Source organism: Leptidea sinapis, chromosome 41 (assembly GCF_905404315.1).
Source record: "Leptidea sinapis chromosome 41, ilLepSina1.1, whole genome shotgun sequence".
Lineage (NCBI taxonomy): Eukaryota > Metazoa > Arthropoda > Insecta > Lepidoptera > Pieridae > Leptidea > Leptidea sinapis.
In genome coordinates this window covers 5,452,429-5,477,971 of record NC_066305.1, presented here as the reverse complement: position 1 = coordinate 5,477,971, position 25,543 = coordinate 5,452,429, and the positions used below count along the sequence as shown (strand labels likewise).

The 25,543-nt window shown below is 38.5% G+C and overlaps 2 protein-coding genes across 2 annotated transcripts; both read right to left on the bottom strand.

The window, feature by feature from the left end:
* Nucleotides 1–789: 789 nt before the first annotated feature.
* LOC126976559 (tigger transposable element-derived protein 4-like) lies at nucleotides 790–1,429 on the bottom strand. Its single transcript, XM_050824943.1, is given in 2 exon segments — nucleotides 790–1,249; nucleotides 1,251–1,429. Coding segments are annotated over 2 exon segments (624 nt in total). The 5' UTR covers nucleotides 1,415–1,429.
* Nucleotides 1,430–3,565: 2,136 nt separating this feature from the next.
* LOC126976597 (WW domain-binding protein 11) lies at nucleotides 3,566–18,848 on the bottom strand. Its single transcript, XM_050825001.1, has 10 exons — nucleotides 18,644–18,848; nucleotides 18,426–18,551; nucleotides 18,241–18,338; nucleotides 17,756–17,902; nucleotides 13,342–13,455; nucleotides 12,936–13,088; nucleotides 11,960–12,201; nucleotides 10,946–11,091; nucleotides 9,922–10,161; nucleotides 3,566–3,825 (listed from the first exon to the last, which is right to left on the bottom strand). Exons 1-10 carry the CDS (start codon nucleotides 18,705–18,707, stop codon nucleotides 3,614–3,616), a joined length of 1,542 nt encoding a protein of 513 aa, XP_050680958.1. The 5' UTR covers nucleotides 18,708–18,848; the 3' UTR covers nucleotides 3,566–3,613.
* Nucleotides 18,849–25,543: the final 6,695 nt, after the last annotated feature.

Below are 25,543 nucleotides of genomic sequence, written 5' to 3'. Positions count from 1 at the left end.
GGCCAGGAAAGAGGCTTCGACTACCTTCACTGGACCTGAAACCTTCTGGAAAAATCAGGAAACCCGCGGAGCAGCCAATCATTGGTTTTCGTTACCAGGTAAGGCCTGGTAACTAAGCTGCTCTTACGTGACTACAATCGGAGGCAAAGCTTTGTATTAATCTAGCCAGGAGGCAGCTACGAACCATCACAGGCTTTTTCTGTGGGTACTGCAAACTCAAAGGTCACTTGGCAAAAATAGGTCTCAGTGAAACCGCTCTATGTAGACTTTGCCAAGAGACCTACGAGAATTCTAATCAACTCTTTCTGGAATGTGAGGCCATCGCTGCAATGAGGGCAGGTTGTCTAAAGGCCCTCAATACCCAGGCAGAAAACCTATCCCACCTATGTCCACAGAGGATACTGCGCCTTAAGGATCATGGCCTGGAGGATGTGATTCAGATACAAATAGGACTCCGAATATGCAAGGGAAAAATTCTCTAAACGTTGCCCAACTTTCTCATCACAATGAGCATAGTCATCGCTAGGGCGTGAGTCCAAGCACACGTACGAGGCACAATAGATCTAGAGATTTATCATTTAAGTGGTTAGTTCTCCGTAACAATAATAATAATACAGTCAAAATCTGTTATAACGACATCGAAGGGACTACTCATATTGAGTCGTAAAAACCGATAGTTGTAACAACCGGTGACAGGTATTAATAGGAAAGATAATATGTATATTCATGTAGGAAATTAAACTGCATTTTGTTTACTTCAATACAAACGTATAATATAAAAGAACAATATCATTTTTCCATCATTTTTGTATGCATAAAATCGGTAATTTTAGTTTGTTTGAAACACTTCGGTCGTGCATACACATTTTGTAATTCACGTTGGATTTTAATCAGCGTATCGTCACAATTTCCCTGCATGTGGAACTCTTCATTAAAAAGAACAATCTTTCGTAATACACTAACAGCATTGAGACCGTCAATCAAAGTTGGCACTGTAAATTGTTCTTCCGAGTCTTCCTGTTCATTTTCATTTTCCTCTTGAACTTCACCTACAATATCATCCTCCGTAGCTGGTGCACAAATTGCAATAGACTGATCTACATCAATGAACTCGTCTGTTTCAGTAGTAGATAAAGCAGGTCGTAAATTTTGGGCTAATTGAGCCAAAGAAATATTGTCCTCTTCATCGTAGTCAATCACATCATCTGAGGTTCTTGTTATAAGACTTGTAAGATCTTTAAACCCTGCAAGCTATAGTTTTTTGTGAAACTTTTTCCTATGCTTCGGATATCATCAAGATGGCATCAAGAACCGTAAAGCTGTTCTGATTATTACTGTCAATGCTTTGTATTAACTTTAACACTTGCAGTCTTCTATAATGAGATTTTAAACATCTTATTACACCTTGGTCCATAGGTTGCAGTACAGATGTAACATTTCGTGGTAAGAACACGAGTTTAATACACTTCAGATTAGTAACAGCCGGATGAGCAGGACAATTATCAACTAAAAGAAGAACTTTCTTATTGTTTGCTTTTAATTCAGCATCCCAGTTTCGTAACCATTTTTCAAAAATTTCCGATGTCATCCATGACTTCACATTGTTTTCATACGTTACCGGCAGTGAGCGTGTTTTTAAAGCATCTTGGTTTTTTAGATTTCCCAATAACTAAAAGCTTCCTTTTACAGGATCCTGTTATATTTGCTGCAACCATGATCGTTAGTCTCGTCTTGGACATTTTTCCTCCCGAACAATTCTCTCCTTTGAATTTAAAGTTTGAGAATTGATTTTAAAGTCCTGTCTGGTGTCATATTGTAAAAAAGTCCGGTTTCGTCTGCGTTATAAATGTCTTCTGGACTGTACCCTTCGCATAATGTAGGCCACTTTTGCGTAATCCATTCGTCTACAGCATCTTTATCCACACTGGCAGCTTCACCACTCATTTTCCCGCCGACAATGCCATGTCGAGCCCGGAAACGTTGAATCCAACTAGACGAGCAAACAAAATCTTCACCAAAACGTTGAGCAAAATCGTTTGCTTTTTGTTGAAGAATTGGTCCATTTATTGGCACATTATTTGTCCTTTGATATTTAAACCACTTTAACAAAGCTTCCTCAATCGTCGTATGCCGCGTTGTTCTAGCTCGTTTCATTTTCAAAAAATTCTTGTCGTAAAGGATTTGAATTTTCTCCCTTTCTTTCCAAATGGTTGAAATTGTCGAGTGAGATACACCTTATTCTTTTGCCAGGTCTTTGTTTGGAATTCCTTTCTCTAGCTTTGAAATAATATGCGATTTTTCTTCGATACTGATTTGTTTTCTTTTTTACGACATGTTACAATTTTTACAGTTAACTCAACAATAATGTTTTGGTGCGTCTTGTGTAAAGATAAGTAACAAACTGACTTAAGAGATATGACGAAGCGGGCATTGAGGCTACGGCATGCATGTGCTTTGTTTCTAAGAATTACAAAAGACCCTAAACTTTGTTTACTTTTACGATAATAGCCATTGACTATTATACTGTGCCAGATGTGGATACAGTTACCTATTCAAATTGTTTACAATACAGCTGAGCCGGTCGTTCTACAGATAAATTCTCCGAAAACATTAACCAAATGTGGTCGCTTAATGCGGTAGGTATGTCGTAGTAAACAATGTCGTAAAAACCAATGTTTTAGATAAGGCGGTCATATAACATTCAGCCAGGACCTTTGATTTTGGTAAATTTAACCGGTATGTGGTTCTAAACGATGTCGCCATAAACGGTTTTGACTGTATATCTTTATTAAAAGGTTAGCACCCAGTTATAATAATTCGTGGATATTTGTGCCAGAGCCACACTTAACGAGTCAAAGAGCCACACTTTGCCGACCACTGATCTAGAGACAGACGCTCTTTCCCAACAACTTAATAAGTTTTACTCTTATCGGAATTCTAAACTTGAAGAACAAACTGTTGTTATACAAATGTATACTCTAACCTTTCTGGACTTTCGGGTTTGAACTGTGGGGCACAAAACGAATTAATAAGCAACCCAACCCATTGGCATGAACCAGGCAAAATAATCACATTAAAAATTTCAGCTTTAAAAGACGGCCCTGTCAAGATCTTCTTGAACAAGAAGGATATACATAATACAACACCCACGACTAACTGTAAAGCACATAATTCCAGCTGTGTTGACTAGAAAGTTTACAGGAAATATTTTTCCTGTAAAATTCTCATTTTCAATTCATTTACAATTTCTGTAAAAAGTCTCTTATTAGATATATAGAAGAGAAATATTTAAAATTATATTGTAATGAAAAAGCTCTAGGACTACTCATAAATACAATCAAAGTATTATAAATCATTATTATTTTTCCCTGGTTAGGGGCGACAGCCCTAGGCGATTAGGGCGTTGGTGTGTTTGTTGAAAACTACGTTCACTACGAAGTAATAAGAGCTTAATACCTACTGTACTTTAGTACTATTATTTTTTCTGTGTTCGTTGCGCAGTCTATTTTTATATTCTTCAAGAAGGGTTACAAAACCACGAGCAGGATGAAATAAAACCTCAGCATGTTATAAAATACATTATAATTAACATAATTAACCTATGTCCTAGACTCTACAACAATCCCTCCATTTCCTTCATGAACTGCATATAAGCGTCGTCTTTGCTCGGCGCCTGTTTCGGTACATTTGTCGGTCGGTGCAGCGCGGCTTTTATCTCTATCTTGCTCTTCTTGTCTTCCCGCTTCACTCTCAGAGCCGAGGGCACAAACCTTGTGACGTCGGCTGAGAGATTTCTTATTTGGGGCTTCGCGCTTATTGTTGCACCTGAAATTAAATAATAATTAATTAGTAATATCTTTAATATCATTAATCACTTGAATATTATATTCTTTTGCAGCGTTTAAAATATCCGGCGGTGTGCTGTCAAAACTTGAATCGTTCATTTTTTCAAGAAAAATGGCCGGCATTCGAATAACCTACTATTTTATTACGGCGCGCGACGTTTTGGTAGTATGGAACGCGCGTAAACGAAAATGTTCATTTTTTGAAATTCATACAGATATCACGCATCGAGCAATAAGAATGTGGCTGTCTGTTCAAACTCTGCGCATGAAGGGAGCGAAAAAAAGCAAAGGAGTGTTGTTATGAAACTCAGTACAACATTACAACACTCGTTTGGATTACTTAATGGTTATTAGGACATTGGGTGTTTTAATGTTGGCAATAAGCTAACAGTTTCAGAATCTTTAATAGAGGATTTAAAGCATGGGTGTAGATAAAAGAATTAAAAAATCTCTGCCATGTTGCGACAATGTTATGGCGCCTCTTCACAATCGGTGATTAAAGGCGATTACACGCAAGCACGATCGTCATAGTGATCGCGGCAATCGGTGACTTGTCGGTTTTTCGAGCACGCATCAAAGGGAATTCGCGTGTAGTTGAGTACGCGTGCCCACACGATCGCCGGTCATTCATTCACTGTAGGACACTGGACAGTGAGTGAAACCGTATGTACTTAGCGTCGTCTCGGCGTTGTGTTGTTTTCGTTTTATTTAAATAGCGCGGGTACGATACAATGACTAGTGGGAGGTCAAATGAAGAAACATTTAAATTCATAGAACTTTATGAGAACTACCCAGAAATATGGAATCCCAAACATAAATATTGTATACAGAAATTAAATGAATGGTGGCAGCAGTTATAAACTCCACGTCCGTCTTGAAGGAGTGCCGCTCAATAAATGATCACGGACGATCGTGTGGATGCTTACACGATGATCAACGAACAACTTGCCGATGACAGACGATCATACAAGTAACGATCATCGCCGAAAGTGGAGAGGAGACATAAAAAATACTGTATTGGATGTTAAATATCAATGTAATTCGGTGGTGCGATGTTAACAAAAAGTGCGCGGAAGGCGAGATATTATGTGTTACGTACGCTGGTCTATCTGGTAATGCATTATCCACAATTAGCAATAATATTTAGTAAATGTATTGACTGTGGTACCTTTCCTGATCTGATGAAATACAGAAAGACAATACCTGTTTTTAAATCAGGTAATACTAGTGATCTCTCAAATTTTAGACCTATATCTGTATTGCCTGTTTTCATTAAAATTTTTGAAAAACTTATTTTAAATCAAATGCAGACACACTTTAGTACTTTGCTGACGTGTAAACAGTTTGACAGTTTCAAACAACTGATGCGGGTGTTGAGCTTATTCATCATATCTATGATGCCTGGGAGGATTCAATGGATGCTCTCGGTGTTTTTTGTGATCTATCTAAGGCATTCGATTGCGTCCAACACGAGACTCTTATCAGGAAATTACAACACTATGGCATCAGAAACAATGCGCTGACACTTATTAGTTCTTATTTAGAAAATAGAATTCAGACTGTTGATATCAATGGAAAGCGCGCCTCTGGATCAACCATAAAAATGGGTGTCCCACAGGGTTCAATTCTTGGTCCATTTCTATTCTTGATCTATATAAATAATTTGCCATATGTTGTTAAGGATAATCATGAAATTGTTCTATTCGCTGATGACACATCCCTTTTATTTAAGATTAAAAGACGTGAATCAGTCTTGGATGATGTAAACAATGCTTTGTCCAAAATTGTTCATTGGTTCAATGCCAATAATTTGCTTTTGAATAGTAAGAAAACTAAATGTATAAAATTCATAACCCCAAATGTCAGTCAGGTGAATTCAAATGTACTTGTGAATAAGGAGTACTTGGAACTTGTAGACACCACAGTTTTTTTGGATATTACTTTAGGCACATATAGCTGGTTTGGCGAATAGACTTAGTTCTGCAGCATTTGCTGTAAGGAAAATTCGCCAGCTCACAAACGAAGACACGGCACGTGTCGTATATTTTAGTTATTTCCATACTGTTATGTCTTACGGTATATTACTGTGGGGACACGTTAGTGATATTCAAACGATTTTTGTGCTCAAGAAAAGAGCTGTTCGAGCAATCTACAATCTGTCCAGTAGACATTCGTTGAGAGATAAATTTAAGGAGATCAACATATTAACAGTACCATGTCTATACATATTTGAAAACCTAATATTTGTGCATAAAAATATAGATCGTTGTAAAAAAAACAGTGACATTCATAACTGCAACACTAGAAATAAACATAATCTTGCTCTGATTCACACAAGGCTAATGAAAATAGACAAATCATTCAGAGGACAATGTGTCCGTTTTTATTATAAAATCCCTGAAGAAATTTGCAAACTACAATTTAAAAAGTTTAAAATATTTGTTAAACAGAAACTTTTAAAAAAAGCTTATTATACAATTAAAGATTATATAACAGATAAAAGTGCATGGGATTTAAGCAATGTAAATAATTTAATATTTTTTTTATAAGGTCTGCATACTATTTTAATTTATAAGCAGTAGGACTGTATTATTCTATTATTAGTATATTTTCTTGACTTCAAAAAGTGATGCGGTTATCCTATTTTGAGAAATAAACTATTTGAACATTTGAACATTAATTGTAAATCCATAAATACTGAGGTAAATGTAACTTATAACCGATAATAGTGGCAGTTCATTGCTTGTAACACGGGAGTGTGTCAGGGAAATAATACTCCGCTTATAGGAACGAGTATTTATTTGCGTTCACTTTTTCTGAACTTGCACTTCGCCGGTCTGCCGCTGTTCCTCTTGTGGGCGGCGGTACCTTCAACGCGTCACACCACACCGAACACTAAGTCTCTTCTATCTTCTTCTTCTTGGACCACTTCCACTTTTCACTACTTCTTCTTTTCTTCTTCTTCTTCTTTACACTTCCGAGTCAGAACTCTTCTTCTTCTTCTTTACACTTCCGAGTCAGAACTAGAACTGCCGTAGGCCACGCTTAGTACGGCTTATATACCTCCGGATCTGTTCCATTTTTAAAATGATTCTCCCATTCCATCTTTAAATTTAAATTGTACTAGAAAATTCTTTTAACAATTTTTATCCTGCTTACACATTTTCCATCCCTTTTTTTCTGTACGATTTGATCCTGAACTTACTAGACATTTCCATTAACTTAACAAAACCTAAAAAATTCCATACACTGGTAGGTGTATCGAACCCGGGTCTACAGCGTCCAAAGTAAACACTTTTCCGCTGAGCTACGAATATTGCTGACGGAGCTGCTGAAATTAACAATGTCTTGAAGTTTGACAACTCTCGTCATATACTTCGAAGCGTTGCTACGCAACACTGCCCCCTCCCAAGACATGATCGTCCCGGTCATCGTTGCTTCTGTAGTACTTAGCCACCCGATCGACATGTACGATTTTCGGGGGACTTCGAAGGGTACGCTGGATCCTGAGAGTCACGTCATTTATCCTTGTGATTACTTTGTATGGTCCCTCCCAACTTGGTTGGAGCTTCGGAGACTTCCCCTTTCGCCTTACAGGATTGTGTAACCAAATCAGGGTTCCCTCTTCAAAACTAGGAATATTAGCTCTTCGATCGTAGCGGGTCTTCATCCGTTCACTTGCCTTAAGCCCAGTTGTTCTAATTTCCTCGTAGATGTCAACCATCTTTTTCCGTAACTCATCCACATATTCTGTTATACTTTTCGGAGTATCTGGTGGACAGCCTGAGAGTAAATCAGCTGGCAATTTCAATTCCCTTCCAAAATTGGCGTACGCAGGAGTCACCGTAGTCGTCTCGTGTATTGCGGATCTATACAACATTAGAAACAGTGGAATGTACTCATCCCAGTTATCCTGATGACTGTCCACTACTTTTGCCAGATGCCGCTCCAATGTTTGGTTAAACCTCTCCACAATCCCGTCCGACTGTGGATGATATGGCGTAGTTCTGGTCTTATGGATTCCCAAGATCTTGCAAACTTCTTGAAATAATTGTGACTCGAAGTTCCGCCCTTGATCACTGTGCATCTCCAAAGGCACACCGAACCTGCAGAAAACTTCATTCACCAGCTTCGTCGCAACGGTGACTGCTTCTTGATTAGGTAGAGCAAATGCTTCGGGCTACTTCGTGAAATAATCCATCACCACCATTATGTAACGGTTTCCAGCTTTGGTGACTGGAAACGGTCCGGCTATATCCAGAGCTACTGTCTCCCACGGAGCCCCAACATTATACAACTTCATAGCTCCCCTGCTCCGGGTCTGAGGTCGTTTGACAGATGCACAACTCTTGCATTTACGACACCAGTCCTCCACATCATCACGGCAATACAACCAGTAAAATCGTTCTTTAATTTTTATGAGAGTTCTTTTTATTCCCAAATGTCCACCTGAAGAACTATCGTGATAAGCTCTCAGGATCTAGTTCACCTTCTCCCTGGGAACGACCAGTTGCAGATGGCAATCCTTTCCCTTCGCGGTTTCCCATTTCCGGCAGAGCAACCCGTCATGCATCACCAAACTGTCCCACTGTGCCCAGAGACTCTTGGTAGCCATGCTGTGTCTAGCTATATCAGACCATTTTGGTTTAAATGATCCACTTGCTAGCTAATGTAAAAGTTGTTGAAGATCCTTGTCATTTTCCTGAGCTCTCCTCATTAAATCATTTCTCCAGTTCTCATCGATTGAATCTGTTCTGATCAGCCGGATTATTGAATTTTCTTTCTCCTCCTGACGAATGCAATGTTTGCATTCCGTCGGACTTCTAGATAAAGCATCTGCGTTTCCATGAGTTTTTCCTCCTCGATGTTCGATTTGAAAGTCATACTCTTGAAGTTGCTCAATCCATCTGGCCACTTGTCCTTCCGGATTCTTGAATTCTAGTAACCACTTCAAGGCGGCATGATCAGTCCTTACGAGGAATTTGCGACCCAACAAGTACTTTTTAAAATGTTTTAATGTCTTCACCACGGCAAGTAACTCCCTACAAGTTACACAGTAGTTTCTCTCCGGCTTCGATAAAGATTTGCTAAAGTATGTAATTACAACTTCTTAATCTCCCCTCTTCTGAGATTGGTGTCAGAAGTGGGAATGGAAATAATACTCCGCTTATAGGAACGAGTCTTTATTTGCGTTCACTTTTTATGAACTTGCACTTCGCCTGTCTGCCGCTGTTCCTCTTGTGGGCGGCGGTACCTTCAACGCGTCACACCGCACCGAACACTAAGTCTCTTCTATCTTCTTCTTCTTGGAACACTTCCACTTTTCACTACTTCTTCTTTTCTTCTTCTTCTTCTTTACACTTCCGAGTCAGAACTAGAATTGCTGTAGGCCACGCTTAGTACGGCTTATATACCCCCGGATCTGTTCCATTTTTTAAATGATTCTCCCATTCCATCTTTAAGTTTAAATTGTACTAGAAAATTCTTTTAACAATTTTTATCCTGCTTACACATTTTCCATCCCTTTTTTTCTGTACGATTTGATCCTGAACATACTAGACATTTACATTAACTTAACAAAACCTAAAAAATTCCATACACTGGTAGGTGTATCGAACCCGGGTCTACAGCGTCTAAAGTAAACACTTTTCCGCTGAACTACGAGTATTGCTGACGGAGCTGTTGAAATTAAGAATGTCTTTTGAAACTCTCGTCATTTACGTTGCAGCGTTGCTACGCAACACTTGTTTATGTTTTTTATAATTTACCAGGGCGTGCCTCTGGTGGTGTATACAATACAAAAATGTTTTCAAATTTTACAGGAGAAAATTTATGAATAATAATAAAAAATACTGTTTCTTACAACAACAACTTTCTTACAACGTTGGTTACAGTGACATGTTCCCAAAATAGCGACATTCTGAATCGGATCCTTAGCTCAGATTTTTCGCGAGAGCTTTTGATGTTGATTGAGACTATTTGCTATTAGAATATTTACTGCAATTATATCTGGAAAGTTAAAATTTGGTATTCACGAGGGGGTATCATCAAACAGGTTGGTAATATCAACAATTACCTTGAGCGTCCTTCTTCTGTATCAGCTGTGGCGCGGCAGACAACACGGATATGAGCGGCGGCGGCGGCGCCACCAGCGGTCTCATGAGCCGTGGGGGGGCTCCCGGGGGGGGACCCGGCGGCCGCAGGGGGGCCCTGATCGGGAGACCAGGCGGGGGGCCCGGGGGCAGAGCACCCATCGGGCCGGGAGGCATGCCCGGGGGAGCACCGGGGGGGCCTCGCATCATCGGGGGACGAAGACCTGACAAATTATACGAATTAGTTCCTACAGATGCTCAACTAAATTAGGTATCGAAGCTCTACAGCAATAAAGTCTTCATCAGTTTTGTACCCATAATGCCAACATTATCTACGACAGTGATGAACTTGATAAAATATATATATATAACTATAAGAATTACATACTAACAGTTTCCATAACTACATATTATAAAACAAAGTCACGTTAATTCGCGATAGAATCAAAAACTACTGAACTAATTTTAATACTGTTTTCTAATAACGTGATTTAACAAACGTCCGATTAGCTAAAATTATAATAAAAATTTAACTTTTATGCAAAATCTAATGTAAAAATACAGTTACACTTACACGCGTTTTAATTCTTTGAAAAGTTTTTTATTTAATGTGTAACACTCGCGTTAATCAAAAAAAAATACTATGAACATTATCATTGTTTATAAATATTTGAATTGTAATTTCTCACATAAGTGACAATCACATCTTAATGGAAAAATGTTTATTTAAACCAAATTATACTATTCGCCAACCATTATTTCATTATGAAAAGGAATAAGATAATAGGCTTTCTAAAAAATATTGATTTTTAATACGATATCTAAAAAAGTCCGCAATATCCTAAGCCTATCTCTTATTCATTATCCAGTATATACAAGTGAGACCTCCGGGGTTCGGGGAAACTAATGTATAAACAATTTGTACTTATTCTTTTGCATAATTGAATTGAATAGGATAGCATGATAAATCTCTGATAACAGTAGGTTTATAGGATTAACACAGCATACCTGGAGGCATTAACGGTGGTGGGATGCCTCTGATCTCCGCGCCTGGGGGTTCCAGAATACATTCCGGGTTGTGGGGCGGTAGCTGTACTTCTGTATCGCTATCAGAGTCACTGTCCCTGCCTGTTGGTGGCTTAATGGCACTTAATCTGTAATTATATATAAAGAAATGTCCATTAATAACGTGAGGATTTCCGAAAACTTTTTTCTTCCCTCACCAGGACTCAACCTTAACTTTAAAGTATATGATAATTTCTATAATTTGCAGTTTTACGGCAGTTATTCCAGCACTGCTATTTTAAAAACCAAACAGATACCTGGTGAGACCCAGAGGCATAAGCAGAGACCACAATTCTTCTTTTCATAATCCTCTCTACATAACAAAACCAACCCAAAATTTTCTAAATAGATCTTAATAATTTGCCTCTCTTACCTCTCGTACTCCATGTAGCTTCAATATTTCACAGTTCATCAATCACTCAAAAATACTATATAAAGCTTTCAATTTTATCGTATTTATTCTTTCTTCTGTCACATTCCCTACTGCACTAATCGTAGGAGGCCAGTGGGAGGCACCTTTGCACAGTATGCCGGCTAGAGTATGGGTACCACAACGGCGCCTTTTTCTGCCGTGAAGCAGTAATGTGTAAACATTATTGTGTTTCGGTCTGAAGGGCGCCGTAGCGGCACTGCATTGTAATGGGCAGAGCGTATAAATTCCCACCAGCTGACCGCCCTGCTCGTCTCGTCTCTTATATTCATAACATGCTAGGTGCATGTTAGTTCCTATGTTAGTGAACAAGCAGATGTACCTTGTTGCTATTATTCTGGTTGCATATAAACATTAAATTCAAATGTGTGTATTTGGACACTGCGGGGATTTGGAATGGCCTCAGCAAAATCAAATATTATGAGGTCAAAAACTAATACCATTGAATGTCAAAGATATACATTTTACCATCACTTTGAGATAGGTCAACCTAAAACTAGAAAGAAATAAGTAAGATAGATTGATACCTTGCATTGAGATCAGCTGCTCTATCCCGCTCCCTCTTCTTGTGTACCTCTTCCATCTCTTTCATGAAATCATCTATGTTTTGTCCCGAGAGTGCCAACATTCTCTGTTGCAGTGAAGTTGGTTTAGGTGTTGCTTTGGCTTGTGATTGAGGTGATGGAGGCTGCTCACCTTCATCCATAGCTTCACCATCGACATCCTCATCTAACTGCTCTGAGTTTACTTGTGGTGCTGGGATTGGTATCTATATACATATAGATAGAATTCTAAGATCATAATAAAGAAAAAAGTCTATGTTATGTTAAAATATGAATGCCACTAAAACATATTATTAGTAGTGTGTCTGTTTTTTTCGGTTCATCTTCGAAAGGGCTGGATCAAAAAGCAAGACTACTTTTATTATAGAAAATTAATTTTGTTCCAACAGTTAGAGTGAAGTAAAACAAGTGCCACATGATCATCACATTTCAATATACATATCTTAACCTAAATACTAACAAAATGTTACTAATATAGGGTTTCTCGTAAGAAACTATTGTTGATATTGAAATTGATGCATGGTTTGACAGGAAGAGCAGCATGTGTAGACTCTTACTAAGATAAGAGAATCACCTACCTAAGGGATGGAGATTCGAATAAGATTGCCACCTTCAGAAGGCCTATGTCCATCACGGACATCCTGACACAAAGTTTATATAGTCTGTTTTAAATGTATCAGTAAAAGGCAAATAACAATAAAAAAGAATTATTGATGTATATTGTATTAAATATATCACTGCCTGGCAACCATAGCACAGTCTATGACTAATATATATATATTTATCGCAACATAAATAGTGTGTTCATTATTATTATTAGTGACTAAGATATAATTCACGATTGATAAATATAAATTACTAAGTTAATAATATAATATAACATTACCTATAAAATCAATAACTTTGTAAGAAGCTCAAAACAATATTAAAAAATACATACATTCAGGCCAGGAGGGCCTTCATCAGGCAAATCCGAGAACCGCAAGGTCTTCTTCTCTGTGATCTTCATTTGATGTGCCTCAGCTAGCAATATGGCGTAGTCTGGTGGAGGTCCAGGTGGTACACCAGGCGGTTCTACACCAGCTGGTCTCTCCTATCATGAGGAATTTAACTCTTAGAAAGCAATATGAAATGAAATTTCTTTATTCATTTAGGTACAATTTGTACACTTATGAAAGTGAAGTTTTATGCCATCTGTATATTTTGCAATATCATTCAGGATGTCATTGAATTATCAATATGATTAGTTAATATCTTTCAAGAGTTGAGAGAGAGTGATGGAGTTGAATCTAACCTTTGCCACAACTTTTTAACTCAAAGAATATGAAATGTCAATATCCACATACCTTGTAAGCAGAATCTTTCTTCAAAATTGGTTTAACAGGAACATTTGAATGAACTATTTCTGGTGGAAGTGGTATTTGGAGGGGCAAGTTACCAAATATAATATTATCTGGAATCTGCAATAGAAAAACATTATTTTAAATTACAATCGCTAAAGAAAAAGTCTATTTCATTTCTCCTCTATTTTCAGTTCAATGACAAGTAACAATAAGCAGCTAAGAGCATTACTAAGAGAATATAACTTGTCTCAATACACTTGAGTAGTGGATTCACACTTTCTAGAGATACATTCATGCATTCTATCAGGAACAAAACACGAATTATTATGATTTCAGTAAATAAATTACAAGTTCAACACAGATAACTATTTGAAGACTTTTTCACACTAACAAATGATCAACATATTAGAAATGGAATTTAAAATTCACTACTCTTTTGGGGGGCAATGGTGCGCGCGTCCGTAAAAATCTCCATCTTTATAAAGAAACACCCTACACGTGTCCCCTGAGTGGTGCAAAATGAGCAACAACGCCGAGTCTTGGGCGGCGGTAAATAACCCGATCTGCTGAGCCTAACCAGCTCATTCTGTTGCTATTATTACTACAACAACCCGGTCCCTCTGGTCATGTATCGGAGGTCTCGGGGTCTCGGCTTCATCGCCTGGACCACGAGGAAGACAACCTCAATAAAAAAATCGCTCCAATCGCAAGGTGTGGACCGCGCCAAAGGGATGAATGGCTGGGGGGCATCCCAGCTACTAGCCCCAACCATGATGGACATGGCAAACATCATGAGTATCGTCTTGAGATGAGAAAGGGCTTCACCTCATCTGCAACAGTATATATCGACCCTACTCGTGGGAACTTTATGGATATAAACAAAAATAAAACACCTAACTCAACTAACACGAAAGAAATATTAACCCAGCAGAGTACAGGAGAATCCCTACATGTCCCAAGTTCAGGTAGCCCTTTGTACTCTGAGGGGAGCACAGCTTTGCCACATGTGAATCTGACCCAAGAAATGCATCCATCAACATCAGAATCAAAACTGATACAACAAACCTTTCACAACAGCATGTTCTTCTCTAGACCACGCAGTACCTCTCTGACATCCTCAACTAAACCATCTAAGGATATTCCAATCAAATGCATGCAGGATAATATAGATCTCTCTACATTCACTTCCTTTGAATGTAATCACAACAGGTACTAGGCCACACTGGCAGAGAATTCTATAGAATTCGATAGTCTTTCTTACAATACTCATCAATTGCATTATGAGAGTTGGTTATTATCCAAGCATATGGAAAATTTCACAAATAATAATGATCTACAAAAATGGAAAACCAATCAATGAAGTTGGCTCATACAGACCAATTAGCCTCTTATCTGAAAAAAATTGTATTGTCAAGGATGATAAATCTTAAAAGAAAGATCCATAATCCTACATCACCAATTTGGGTTCAGATAAGAGCATGGCACTATCGAGCAAGTACATAGGGTTATTTACCAAATTAGGAAATCATTAGAGAAAAGAGAATACTGCTCGGCAGCCTTTTTAGATATACAGCAGGCATTTGATAAATTATGGCACAAGGGCTTACTGTATAAAATCAAAAACCCTATTGCCATATCCCTTCTTTGGATTGCTTAAATCATACATCTCAGAAAGAATATTCCAAGTCAAAGACGGTGAATACACAACTAGGTTCTATAATATTAAGGCAGGAGTACCCCAAGGATCTGGGTCCGGTACTGTACACAATCTACACATATGACCTGCCAGAAACACCTGATGAAGTAACCGCTACATTCGCTGATGACACCGCTATCCTTGCAAGTGATAACAATCGCAACCATGCTTCACAAAAGCTCCAGTGTGGACTGGACAAAATTGAAGACTGGCTAAAAAAAGGCGAATTAAAGCTAGTACATCGAAGTCAACCCACGTTACTTTCGGTCTCCGACCAGGAGACTGTCCACCTGTTCATCTAGCAGACGACACACTGCCACACATGACACAATGAGTCTGTTAAGTGCTTGGGTATGCACCTAGATTGAAGGCTTACTTGGAAAACACATCTCCAAAAGAAACGAGAGCAAGTAAGTATCGAGGGCTACAATGGTTGCTCGGAAGAAATTCAGTCCAAAGACAAGACAACAAGCTCCTTATATACAAGGTAGTTCTAAAGCCAATCTGGACCTACGGTATCCAACTCTGGTTATCAGCATGCAACTCCAACATTGCAATAATACAGAGAGCCCAAAATTGCATCCTTAGAAATCTATCAAATGCCCCATGGTTCCTAAAAAACAATGAACTTCATGAAGAACTTAAATTTAAAAGAATAAAGGAAGAAATTAAACAATATTCTTCAAATTACCAAGATTGCCTAGCAATTCACCCAAACTCATTGGCAGTGGAGTTACTAACTTTAAAGCATCCAAAGTGTACTCAAGCGAAATAGCATAGTCAAATTGGACTTAAATTAAATGGAAGAAAGGTCAATGAAACCCTCTTCCGACAAAATCGTAGACGTCCAACACATCTGCTCATAGTTAGGGGACTGATTGCAGATATAATAGAAAAAAAAAACTAGCCTGCATACTAATATGAAGTTAATGATTTTCAGTCCAATTGTCACATATATTGTCACATAAAAAGGTGCTTTCAGAATATATAATATACTAAGTCTGGCGAAAATTACTGTTATAATTAAAAATAAACAAAATATTACATTTGAATTTGGAATTCTGTCATTCTTAAATGATTGTTCATTGAGTTTTCTCATTTTGGATTGGATTGGATTAATGGAGTTGGGTGAGTGGGTGAGAACCGAATTGCATTGATTGCATTACACAAAGTAGGTATGCATACGTATATAGCACCTAGAACCATGTCACATCTTTTAAAGGATGACTTAGGACTGGCAGCCTATAGAGACATACTGGTCATTTCTTATCTGATAATTAAAAAAAGATTAGAGTGGTAAAATCAACAAACAAAATGAATGTATTTATGCTCACAGCTCTAAGGAAGCTTCTCAATTAGTTGACAGAGTGCAACATGGGCACTATCCAATTTCAGTGATTGTTTGGTGGGCTATTAGCTATGAAGGAGTGACTGAGCCATACTTTTGTGAAAAAGGTATCAAAACATCGGCACAAGTGTATCAAGATACCATTCGTGAGAAGGTAGTGAAACCCCTTAACAAAACCATGTTCAATAACCAAGAATGGTCCTTCCAGCATTACTCAGGGCCGGGTCATAAAGATTGGTCTACATAGTCTAGGTTGGAAATGATCGTTTCGGACTTCATCAGAGCTGAAGACTGGCCCACTCATCAAGTCCCAATCTTAATCTGCTGAATTATGATCGGTTGTAGAGAGTATGGCTTGCTCTAAACGCTATGATAATTAGGGAGTCTCAAACAATCAAAATCAAAACAATCTGTGGTATTAGCAGTGAAGAACTTTCCGAAGAATGGAAAGAGTGCATGCTTCTATTGATCACTGGCCTCAATGTTTAAAGTACTGTATTGCAGCAATGGGGGCCACTTCAAATAAGAATTTTATATTTTAAATTGAAAATATTTATGTATTAAACTCACCCTCATAGTAATAAATGTTTTGTGCAATAAAAAAAAATTGTTTTTCCTTGTTTCAGTATTTATGCCAATACTAGATATGTTCGACAATATATAATATATTGTTATTATTTCAAGTCACCCATCAAAAGCCCAAGATGGGGCTCACTTGAAGGTAATTGATTTGATGCTAGCTTTCTTAAAACACATCATATTATTTATTTGTATTGATGTTTTCAGCAATTAATGATTTACAATTTTGTTTGCATTTTTCTGTGGTAATATTTGGTAAGTTTCTTTCTTTAGGATTAAACAACTTTTAATATTCTTTAATAGTTACAAGAGTCAGTTAGGACTAAGGGTTAATCATGATACATGCACTACAAAGCCCTTTTATATGACTGATGGTCCATCATAAAATAAATTCCTCCTTCATTGAGGGAAAATTTACCTACTAAACACATTCATTACAGATTAATGGATTACCCAATAAAAAAACCTATAGCAGCTAAGATAATAAGAACCTGCTAAGTTATATTTATTCATTTCAAGTTGTACAACATTTTAACTGTTGTTAATTTAATTTATATTTTAAAGTAGTGACATATTATTAAGTAATTATTAGCATTTGTTGTAACCTTTGTGGATTTTAGATGCTAAGTTGACCTAGTTTGTATATCAGTAATATGATAAATAAATTAAAAAGAAAACAATCATATGAACATAACACACTCAAATAACATGATGAGAAAAAATATACAATTTTTCACCAGTAGCGGTTGATTTTCTATCTGTTGCAACATATATAATGTAAATATTAGTTATACCTGCAGTGTAGGCAATGGTATGTCATCCACTTGTACAGACTGGGCATGTTTCACGGATTCATAATAAGATATAAGATGGGCTCGTCTCTTCTCATACTCCATCTCTTGACGTTTTAGATCAACCCATTTCTCTGGCTCATCTTTATCCTGAAAAAAGATAATCAAGGAAGAATCATTAAATTATATAAAATTTGAGAGATTGCAATAAATATTGAAATAAAATCAGTTAAATTTAACACTTTAAATATGATATCACTTGATAACCTATATAAAAATGTGTCTCCTATGGTTTGACCAGATGATCTTTAAAACTACGCAACTGAAGTACACCTCAGGGGTCTATTCTGATGATTAACATCAGAATAGACCCCTCTCTCGATCATACTGACTTATATTAATAAGTCAGTATGATCGAGAGAAATGAAAACAATAAAAGCAGTTAACTCATACAATAATATAACCATAATTTAACTTGAACTACTTACATACATCTTCAAGACTCTGTCAAAAGTTTCTTTAAGTTTTTTTCGCTTTTCTTTTAACACCTTCTCATTCAAAGGAGATGGTTGCAGTACATTGAATTCTAAAAAGTATATGCAATATTTAAATATTAAGAATGAAGTTGATTAACAAAACGCTAACATACATTCCACATTCAAGTAAAAGTTACCCATTTCGTCGATTTTTTGTAATTCTTCTAAGATTTGATTCGGATCTTTCATTTTCAGAACTGCTGCCCTGACCATCTGCCGTTGTCGTTTGTTCTTTTTTAACTCCTTTTTCCGCGCTTCCTTACCTTTTAATCACACAAAATAGTTATTAAAATCTCAATGAATTCTTCTTAGTTAATTTCTTTATATAATTTCAAAGAAATAAGAATAAACTTACGAGCTTGGTCTGTCGGATTCATGAATTTACCACTCTTGGTGGTATTTATCGATCTTCGCCCCATTTTTTTAGTTTAGTAAATATATAGCACTGCTCTCGAAAAATGTATCAGTTTAACATTTGTATTCATACATTTTAAAATATTAAATTTAAATTCTTATGTATTATAACCTGACAAATAAACAAAACTGCATCCTCCAAAGGGATGATTTGACTTTGACAATTATTTTTTTTTATATGTAATTATTAGGAGCATCGGTAACAAAACCATCAGCTCAAACTAAAATTCCATAAAAGATGATATAAATAAATATATAATTTCAACATACTCGATTACAAGTATAACACCCGTTCAGTTTATGGGGTAAGAAATTTCATAACGTAAGTAAGACCTCCATTTTAACTTACTCGTTGACAATAATTATGTTATGAACATACAGTGTACTTTTAAAACATATTACATAGATGTAGAATAACAATAGAAATAACGTGTATAGTTTTGGTAGCAAAATATAGCTGATTCGACGACGTGCTTGCACATAACATAAATTCCACTATAATTTATCCACTCAGTTTCGTCATGAATTTAAGAAACTAGAGAACTCGTGCTACAATACGTGCCGAGGCTATTATTTCAACTGCCAATTGCAAGTTCTTTTGGTCGTTTGTACAATAATCCAGCTACCATTGGTGCAAGTGAATCTTCTTTAGCCCTTATTAGGTAGACACTTGGATATAAATGTTAAAATCGTGGGAAAATATCTAGCAACTTTAGATACAAGCAAAGGCGTCGGCCCTGATGGTTACATTATTTTTTCCTTAAGAAATGTAGCAAACAACTAGCTATCCCTTTGACTTTTCTATTTCAAAAGTTGATGTACTCTGGTATTTTGCAAAAAAATCGGAAGCGATCCATCATTGTATCTATTTATAACATTCGTAATTGTCACGGTATCTCGAAGCAATCAGTGGTTTCGAAAGTCCCTGTACTCGGCTCTACCAGAGTCGGAGAATCCCTCCCCGAGCACTCAAGCTCGGTCTGCCCTTCGTATTCTGGGGAGGGCACAGTACCGCGCATGACCAAGGACAAACGAGGCAGTAACATCACGGCAACCCGCTCCACATTCAACGTGGACTTTTGCAATATCAGGGGAATTCACTCCAACTTAAACGCCTTCCACCACCACCTTGAGACATCGAAACCAGCCTTGTGTTTCCTAACGGAGACGCAGATATCTCGATCTAGCGATACGTCATATTGATCGTACCCCGGGTACAAAATTGAGCACAATTTTTCCCTCATGCCGGGGTATATGTGTACGTTAGGGAGGATATCTGCTGTCGCCGTCTCGGCAATTTTGAGGGTAGGGACCTGTCCACTCTCTGGCTCCGTGTATATTTAGAGGACGCGGACGCGTCCGCGTTCCGCGTCTATTGCGTGTGTCTACAGGTCCCATAGTGGTAACGCAGAAACCGATCATCTCATGGGCTGCGTTCAAGCGGCAATTGACGACGTGCTTGCATAGATCCCCTCCGCTGAAATCGTAGTCTAGGGTGATTTCAACGGGCACAATGCCGAAGGGCTTGGATCACGTACCACAGACTACGTAGGGTGATCTGTGAATAATTTTGCATTGGCGTATGGTCTGTCCCAATTGGTTGAGTCGCCAATGCGGCTCCCGGATGTGGATAGCCACATGCCGTCCTTATTGGATCTTCTGCTGACTACACATCCCGATGGTTACCAGGTCTTTGTCGACGTCCGACCATTGCCTGGTCAGGAGTGTAGTGCCTATCCGACGCCAACGTCGCAGACCACCAGCGACTCGCCGCGTTTGGTACTACAAGTCAGCAGATTGGGATAGGATGCGTTCCTTTTTTGCATCCTACCCTTGGGGCAGGGTTTGTTTCTCTTCGAATGATCCTAGTGCCTGCGCAGTTGCAGTAGCCGATGTGATACTGCAGGGTATAGATATTTTTATACCAAACTCTGTAGTACCCATCGGTGGCAGATCACAGCCCTGGTTCGATGCGTCAGTTAAAACAGCATCTGACTGCAAAAACAGGCGTATTAAACTTGGGTTGCAGCGCTGGGCACAAAGGATCCGAAGTCCATAATTCTTAAGATGAAATACAACCGTGCTTCCAGATTTTTTAAGCGGCAAATCGCCCGTGCAAAGTCGAAACACGTCGTCAAAATCAGCGAGCAGCTTTCCAGTTACCCGACCGGAACACGCAAGTTCTGGTCGTTGTCGAAAGCTGCTCTTGGTAACTTCAGCCAGCTATCCATGCCGCCGTTGCACATGAGGAATGACACCCTGGCCCATACGGCAAAAGAGAAAGCCGATCTCCTGTGCGCTCTTTTCGCCTCCAACTGGACTCATGACGACAACGGAAAAACACCGCCGACCACCCGGCGGTGTCAGAGCTCTATGCCTGAAGTACAGTTTAGACAGAAAACTGTTTTCGTTGGACGTCAGGTAGTCGAGCGGGCCGGATGGCATTTCTCCAATCGTGCTTAGAACGTGTGCCCCTGAGTTGACGCCGGTGCTAACGCGTTTATTCCGGCACTCTTATTCCAAATGCGTAGTCCCTGACTCATGGAAGTCAGCCCTTGTCCATGCGATCCAAAAAAAAGGAGACAGTTCGAATCCGGCAAACTACAGGTCTATTGCTATTACCTCCCTGCTCTCCAAAATCATGGAGAGCATAATTAGCCGTCAGCTCTTGGTATACCTAGAGGTAGGTACCTAGTCACCAGTTGATCAACGACCGACAATACGGCTCTCGCCATGGTCGGTCGGCAGGTGATCTTCTGGTATACCTAACACATAGATGGGCTGCGGCTATTGAAAGCAAGGGGGAAGGCCTGGCAGTAAGCCTGGATATAGCGAAGGCCTTTGATCGTGTATGGCACAAGGCGCTCCTCTCAAAACTTCCATCATTTGGGCTTCCCGAGAGCTTGTGCAAGTGGACCTCCAGCTTCCTCACTGGGCGCAGCATACAGGTCATTGTCAACGGACATTGCTCGAACCCGAAGCCCGTGAATGCTGGAATGCCCCAAGGCTGTGTGCTATCTCCTACGCTGTTTCTTCTGCATATCAATGATATGTTCACCTCCAACATTCATTGCTATGCAGACGACAGCACTGGTGATGCCGTATACACGGGCCATACAGGTCCCTCTCGGGAAATCGTCGACCAGTGCCGGGAGAAACTTGTGTCTTCTATCGAGTCCTCTCTTGAGAAGGTCGCGGAATGGGGTAAATTGATCCTTGTCCAATTTAACCCCCAGAAGACTCAAGTTTGCGCGTTTACCATTAAAAAAAAACCCATTTGTCGTATCACCGCTCTTCAACAACACTTCCCTAAAAGCCTCGCCTAGTATCGGAATACTGGGTCTCGAAATCTCGAGCGATTGCCAATTCCGTGGCCATCTGAAGGGCAAAGCCAAATTGGCTTCAAAGAAACTGGGCGTCATTAATAGAGCACGCAATACTTCAAGCCGGCCCACATTCTAGCGCTTTACAAAGCGCAGGTCCGGCCACACATTGAGTATTGCTGTCATCTCTGGTCTGGCGCACCCCAGTATCAGCTCGATCCATTTGACCGCGTGCAATGCAGAGCAGCTCGAATTGTCGGGGACCCAGTGCTCTGTGAACGGCTGGATCATTTGGCGTTGCGTAGAGACGTCGCTTCATTGTGTGTCTTCTACCGCATTTATCACGGAGACTGTTCTGAAGAGCTGTTTAACCTAATTCCTGCCGCCGAATCCCACCTTCGCACGCTACGCCACAAGTTAGGATATCATCCTCACCATCTGGATGTGTGGCGGTCCTCCACAGTGCGGTTTACAAGGATCTTTCTTCCACGTACTACAAAGCTGTGGAATGAACTTCCTTGTGCGGTGTTTAAGGGACCATACGACATGGGTACCTTCAAAAAAAGCGCGTACACCTTCCTTAAAGGCCAGCAACGCTCCTGTGATTCCTCTGGTGTTGCAATAGATTGTGGGCGGTGGTGATCACTTAACAACAGGTGACCTCGTTTGTCCTCCTATTCCATAAAAAAAATGAAAATATTGTATAAGACACCTTGTTCCCTGCCATTCGTCCTTTATTAAAACCCTTTCAGAATGGGTTTATAAATAAACGATCCACAGAAACTAAGACACCTTGGAAGCGATGGATGGTGATTTTCAGGTCGATGTCGTGTATGCCGACTACTCAGAATAGAGAACAAACCAGAAGGAGTGTTCTATCACATTTGTACGCACGCTGTGTTGTGTCCAAAATGCCCGCCCGCGCCTCACCCGCCCGAGTAGCGTGGCCAGGCACCATATCACTACCGCTTTTGGGGTAAAATTAAAATGTCATGAAGGAACGACTAACTAATTTGGTAAAAACGTTAAATAGGTCAAATTTAATATAAATTCCAAGTATAATTACTTTAGTAAAAAAATTATCATTGCTTGATAAGGCGCAGTTTATTAATAATAAATAAATTGGATGTTTATAGTGTGACAGAAATAATTTGAGATATTAACGATGTTTAGGAGCAATATTTATACGATACCTAAATATGAAAAAAATATACTAACTAGGGTTTACTTTTAATTTGGTGCTGGAGAAAGAAAAGGCGCTATGTTTCAGAGAGTGAATTTCGAATGAGATAATTTGTGGAATCCAAGATGGCCGCCACGCAATAGGATTCAACAATAAAGATGTCGTTTCCAAGGTTTTCAGGGTAGTTGATATTAAATTATTGAATCATTTTTTAAATCCATGATGGCTGCCGCAAAAATTATGATTTAAGCAATACGGATGTCATTTTCAATGTTCTCAGGGTTGCCTAGACCGAATTAAGGATCTTTTTTGAACAATATGAATATCGTTTCAAAGATTTTTGAAGTAGTAAATACTGAATTGGAGATCATTTTAGAAATAACAACTGAATATCCTACATTACTTCCCAGTCTTCCTAATTTATTAACAAAATTAATAGCAATTCGTTCCATTGTTTGCAATAAATGAACTAAGTACAGTGCAGTTGTTTTTATAAAATTATATAAAATAGAAGATCTTTAAACTGCACTATAGTAGTGGGAAGAATAATAAAAAGAACTATTATTACTTTCTTCATGTCATCACAAAATTATCCTTCGTATGATAAAAATATGGCTCTTCAAAGTGGCTTGAACAAATTTGGCTTCGCTTTGATGGTTTCCAAAACTCATCTAGCCGGGCTTTTTGAATAATTATATTTGTCCACTGAGACTTTCTTTCTTCGTCAGATGGGAAACTATATAACGTTTAGCTTGCGGAGGAGAGCACACTTGACTATTTCATTATTTATTTGATTAAATTGATTCAATGCTTAAAATTTTGCAAACGCATCTCTGTATCTAAAAATTATTTTTACACAGCAATATTTATTATTTTGAATTTTTCGAATAAGGTAGGCTAAATATCTTCATTATTTCGCAGCAACACTTACAACAGGGATGTGTGATTTATTATAAGCAATAATAATTCAATAAAAAGTTATTTAAAAAAATTGGGTAAACTCATCGGGTATTCGGTGGCAACACTTACGAAATAGAAAAATATTGAACATAAATTCAATTCAATGTTTTAATATGATGGTTTGGAAATGTGCTATTAACAGATGAAACGTGATCGCATCCGACTTTTTCGTATTTCTAGTAGTATTCTTGCAAGTTGGAACGACACACTACGGCATAATTATACAAAATCTGACAACAGCAACTAAATGTAAACAGTATGTGCGTCGGCCATTGACTAATTGACATATTATCGAACCACGCCGTTTGCACTGCCTCAAATTTGAGTGCGTTGACGGCTTCTGGTTTGTTCTGTATTCTGAGGCCGACTATTAGAAAGCATGTGATAAAATGGCTCACGAAATCTTGATACACAAACTTGAAGAATATTTTATTAAATGGAGAGGTGGTAAAACCAGTGGAATCTGCTATATTTCTTGGCATTACTCTTGATTCCAAATTGCAGTGGGGCCCCCATATTGAAGGATTGGCGAATAGGCTTAGTTCTGCAGCATATGCGGTTAAGAAAGACGGTTAACTGACATAGATACGGCGAGATTAGTATACTTTAGTTATTTTCATAGTATTATGTCCTATGGTATATTGTTACGGGGCAGTGCGGCCGATATTAATACTATCTTTGTGCTGCAGAAGAGAGCTATTCGCGCGATTTATAACCTAGGTCCTAAAGAATCATTAAGAGAAAAATTTAAAGAAATAAACATTTTGACTGTTGCTTCTCAATACATTTTTGATAATGTTTTGTATGTTCATAAGCACATTGAGGAATTTTCTAGAAACTGTGACATTCATAATGTTAACACGAGGAACAAACATAAACTTGTTATGCCTACTACTCGGTTGGGTCGACTAAGTAAGTCTTTTGTTGGGCGATGTATATGCTTCTACAATATGATCCCAGAAAATGTACAAAACAAATGTGTTACGAAATTTAAAAGAATTGTTAAAAAACGTTTGTGTGGGAAAGGTTATTATAGCATAAACGATTTTCTTAATGACACCACGGACTGGGATTAAAGCGAACACCCTCAGGCTCTTTAATTATTAATGTTTATTGTACGATATTACATTGTAATCTATATTTTATATAAAAGAAAGGCTCGCTGAGTTTCTTGCGCTCTTATAAGAATAGTAGCTCTTATAAGAACCATTTCATAATGCTGTAAATCAAGTCATAGAATCATGCAGATCACCAGTAGTCATCTCATCGAAGGACAAGCATCGTCAGGTTCTCTCGAAGACCGCAGATATACTCACGTGATCAGTCATATGCTCCGCGTTACAGAACCTCACAGCAAAGCCGAGCGTCTACTAAG

What these genes read in the sequence shown, in the direction of transcription:
- LOC126976597 (XM_050825001.1), bottom strand. Translation starts at nt 18,707, where the DNA reads ATGGGGCGAAGATCGATAAATACCACCAAGAGTGGTAAATTCATGAAT. An exon ending in ACAGAGTCTTGAAGATGTAT is followed by an intron (nt 17,903 to 18,240) that starts GTAAGTAGTTCA and finishes ATCTTTTTTCAG; the next exon opens with GATAAAGATGAGCCAGAGAA. An exon ending in AAGGCCCTCCTGGCCTGAAT is followed by an intron (nt 12,202 to 12,935) that starts GTATGTATTTTT and finishes ATATGTATATAG; the next exon opens with ATACCAATCCCAGCACCACA.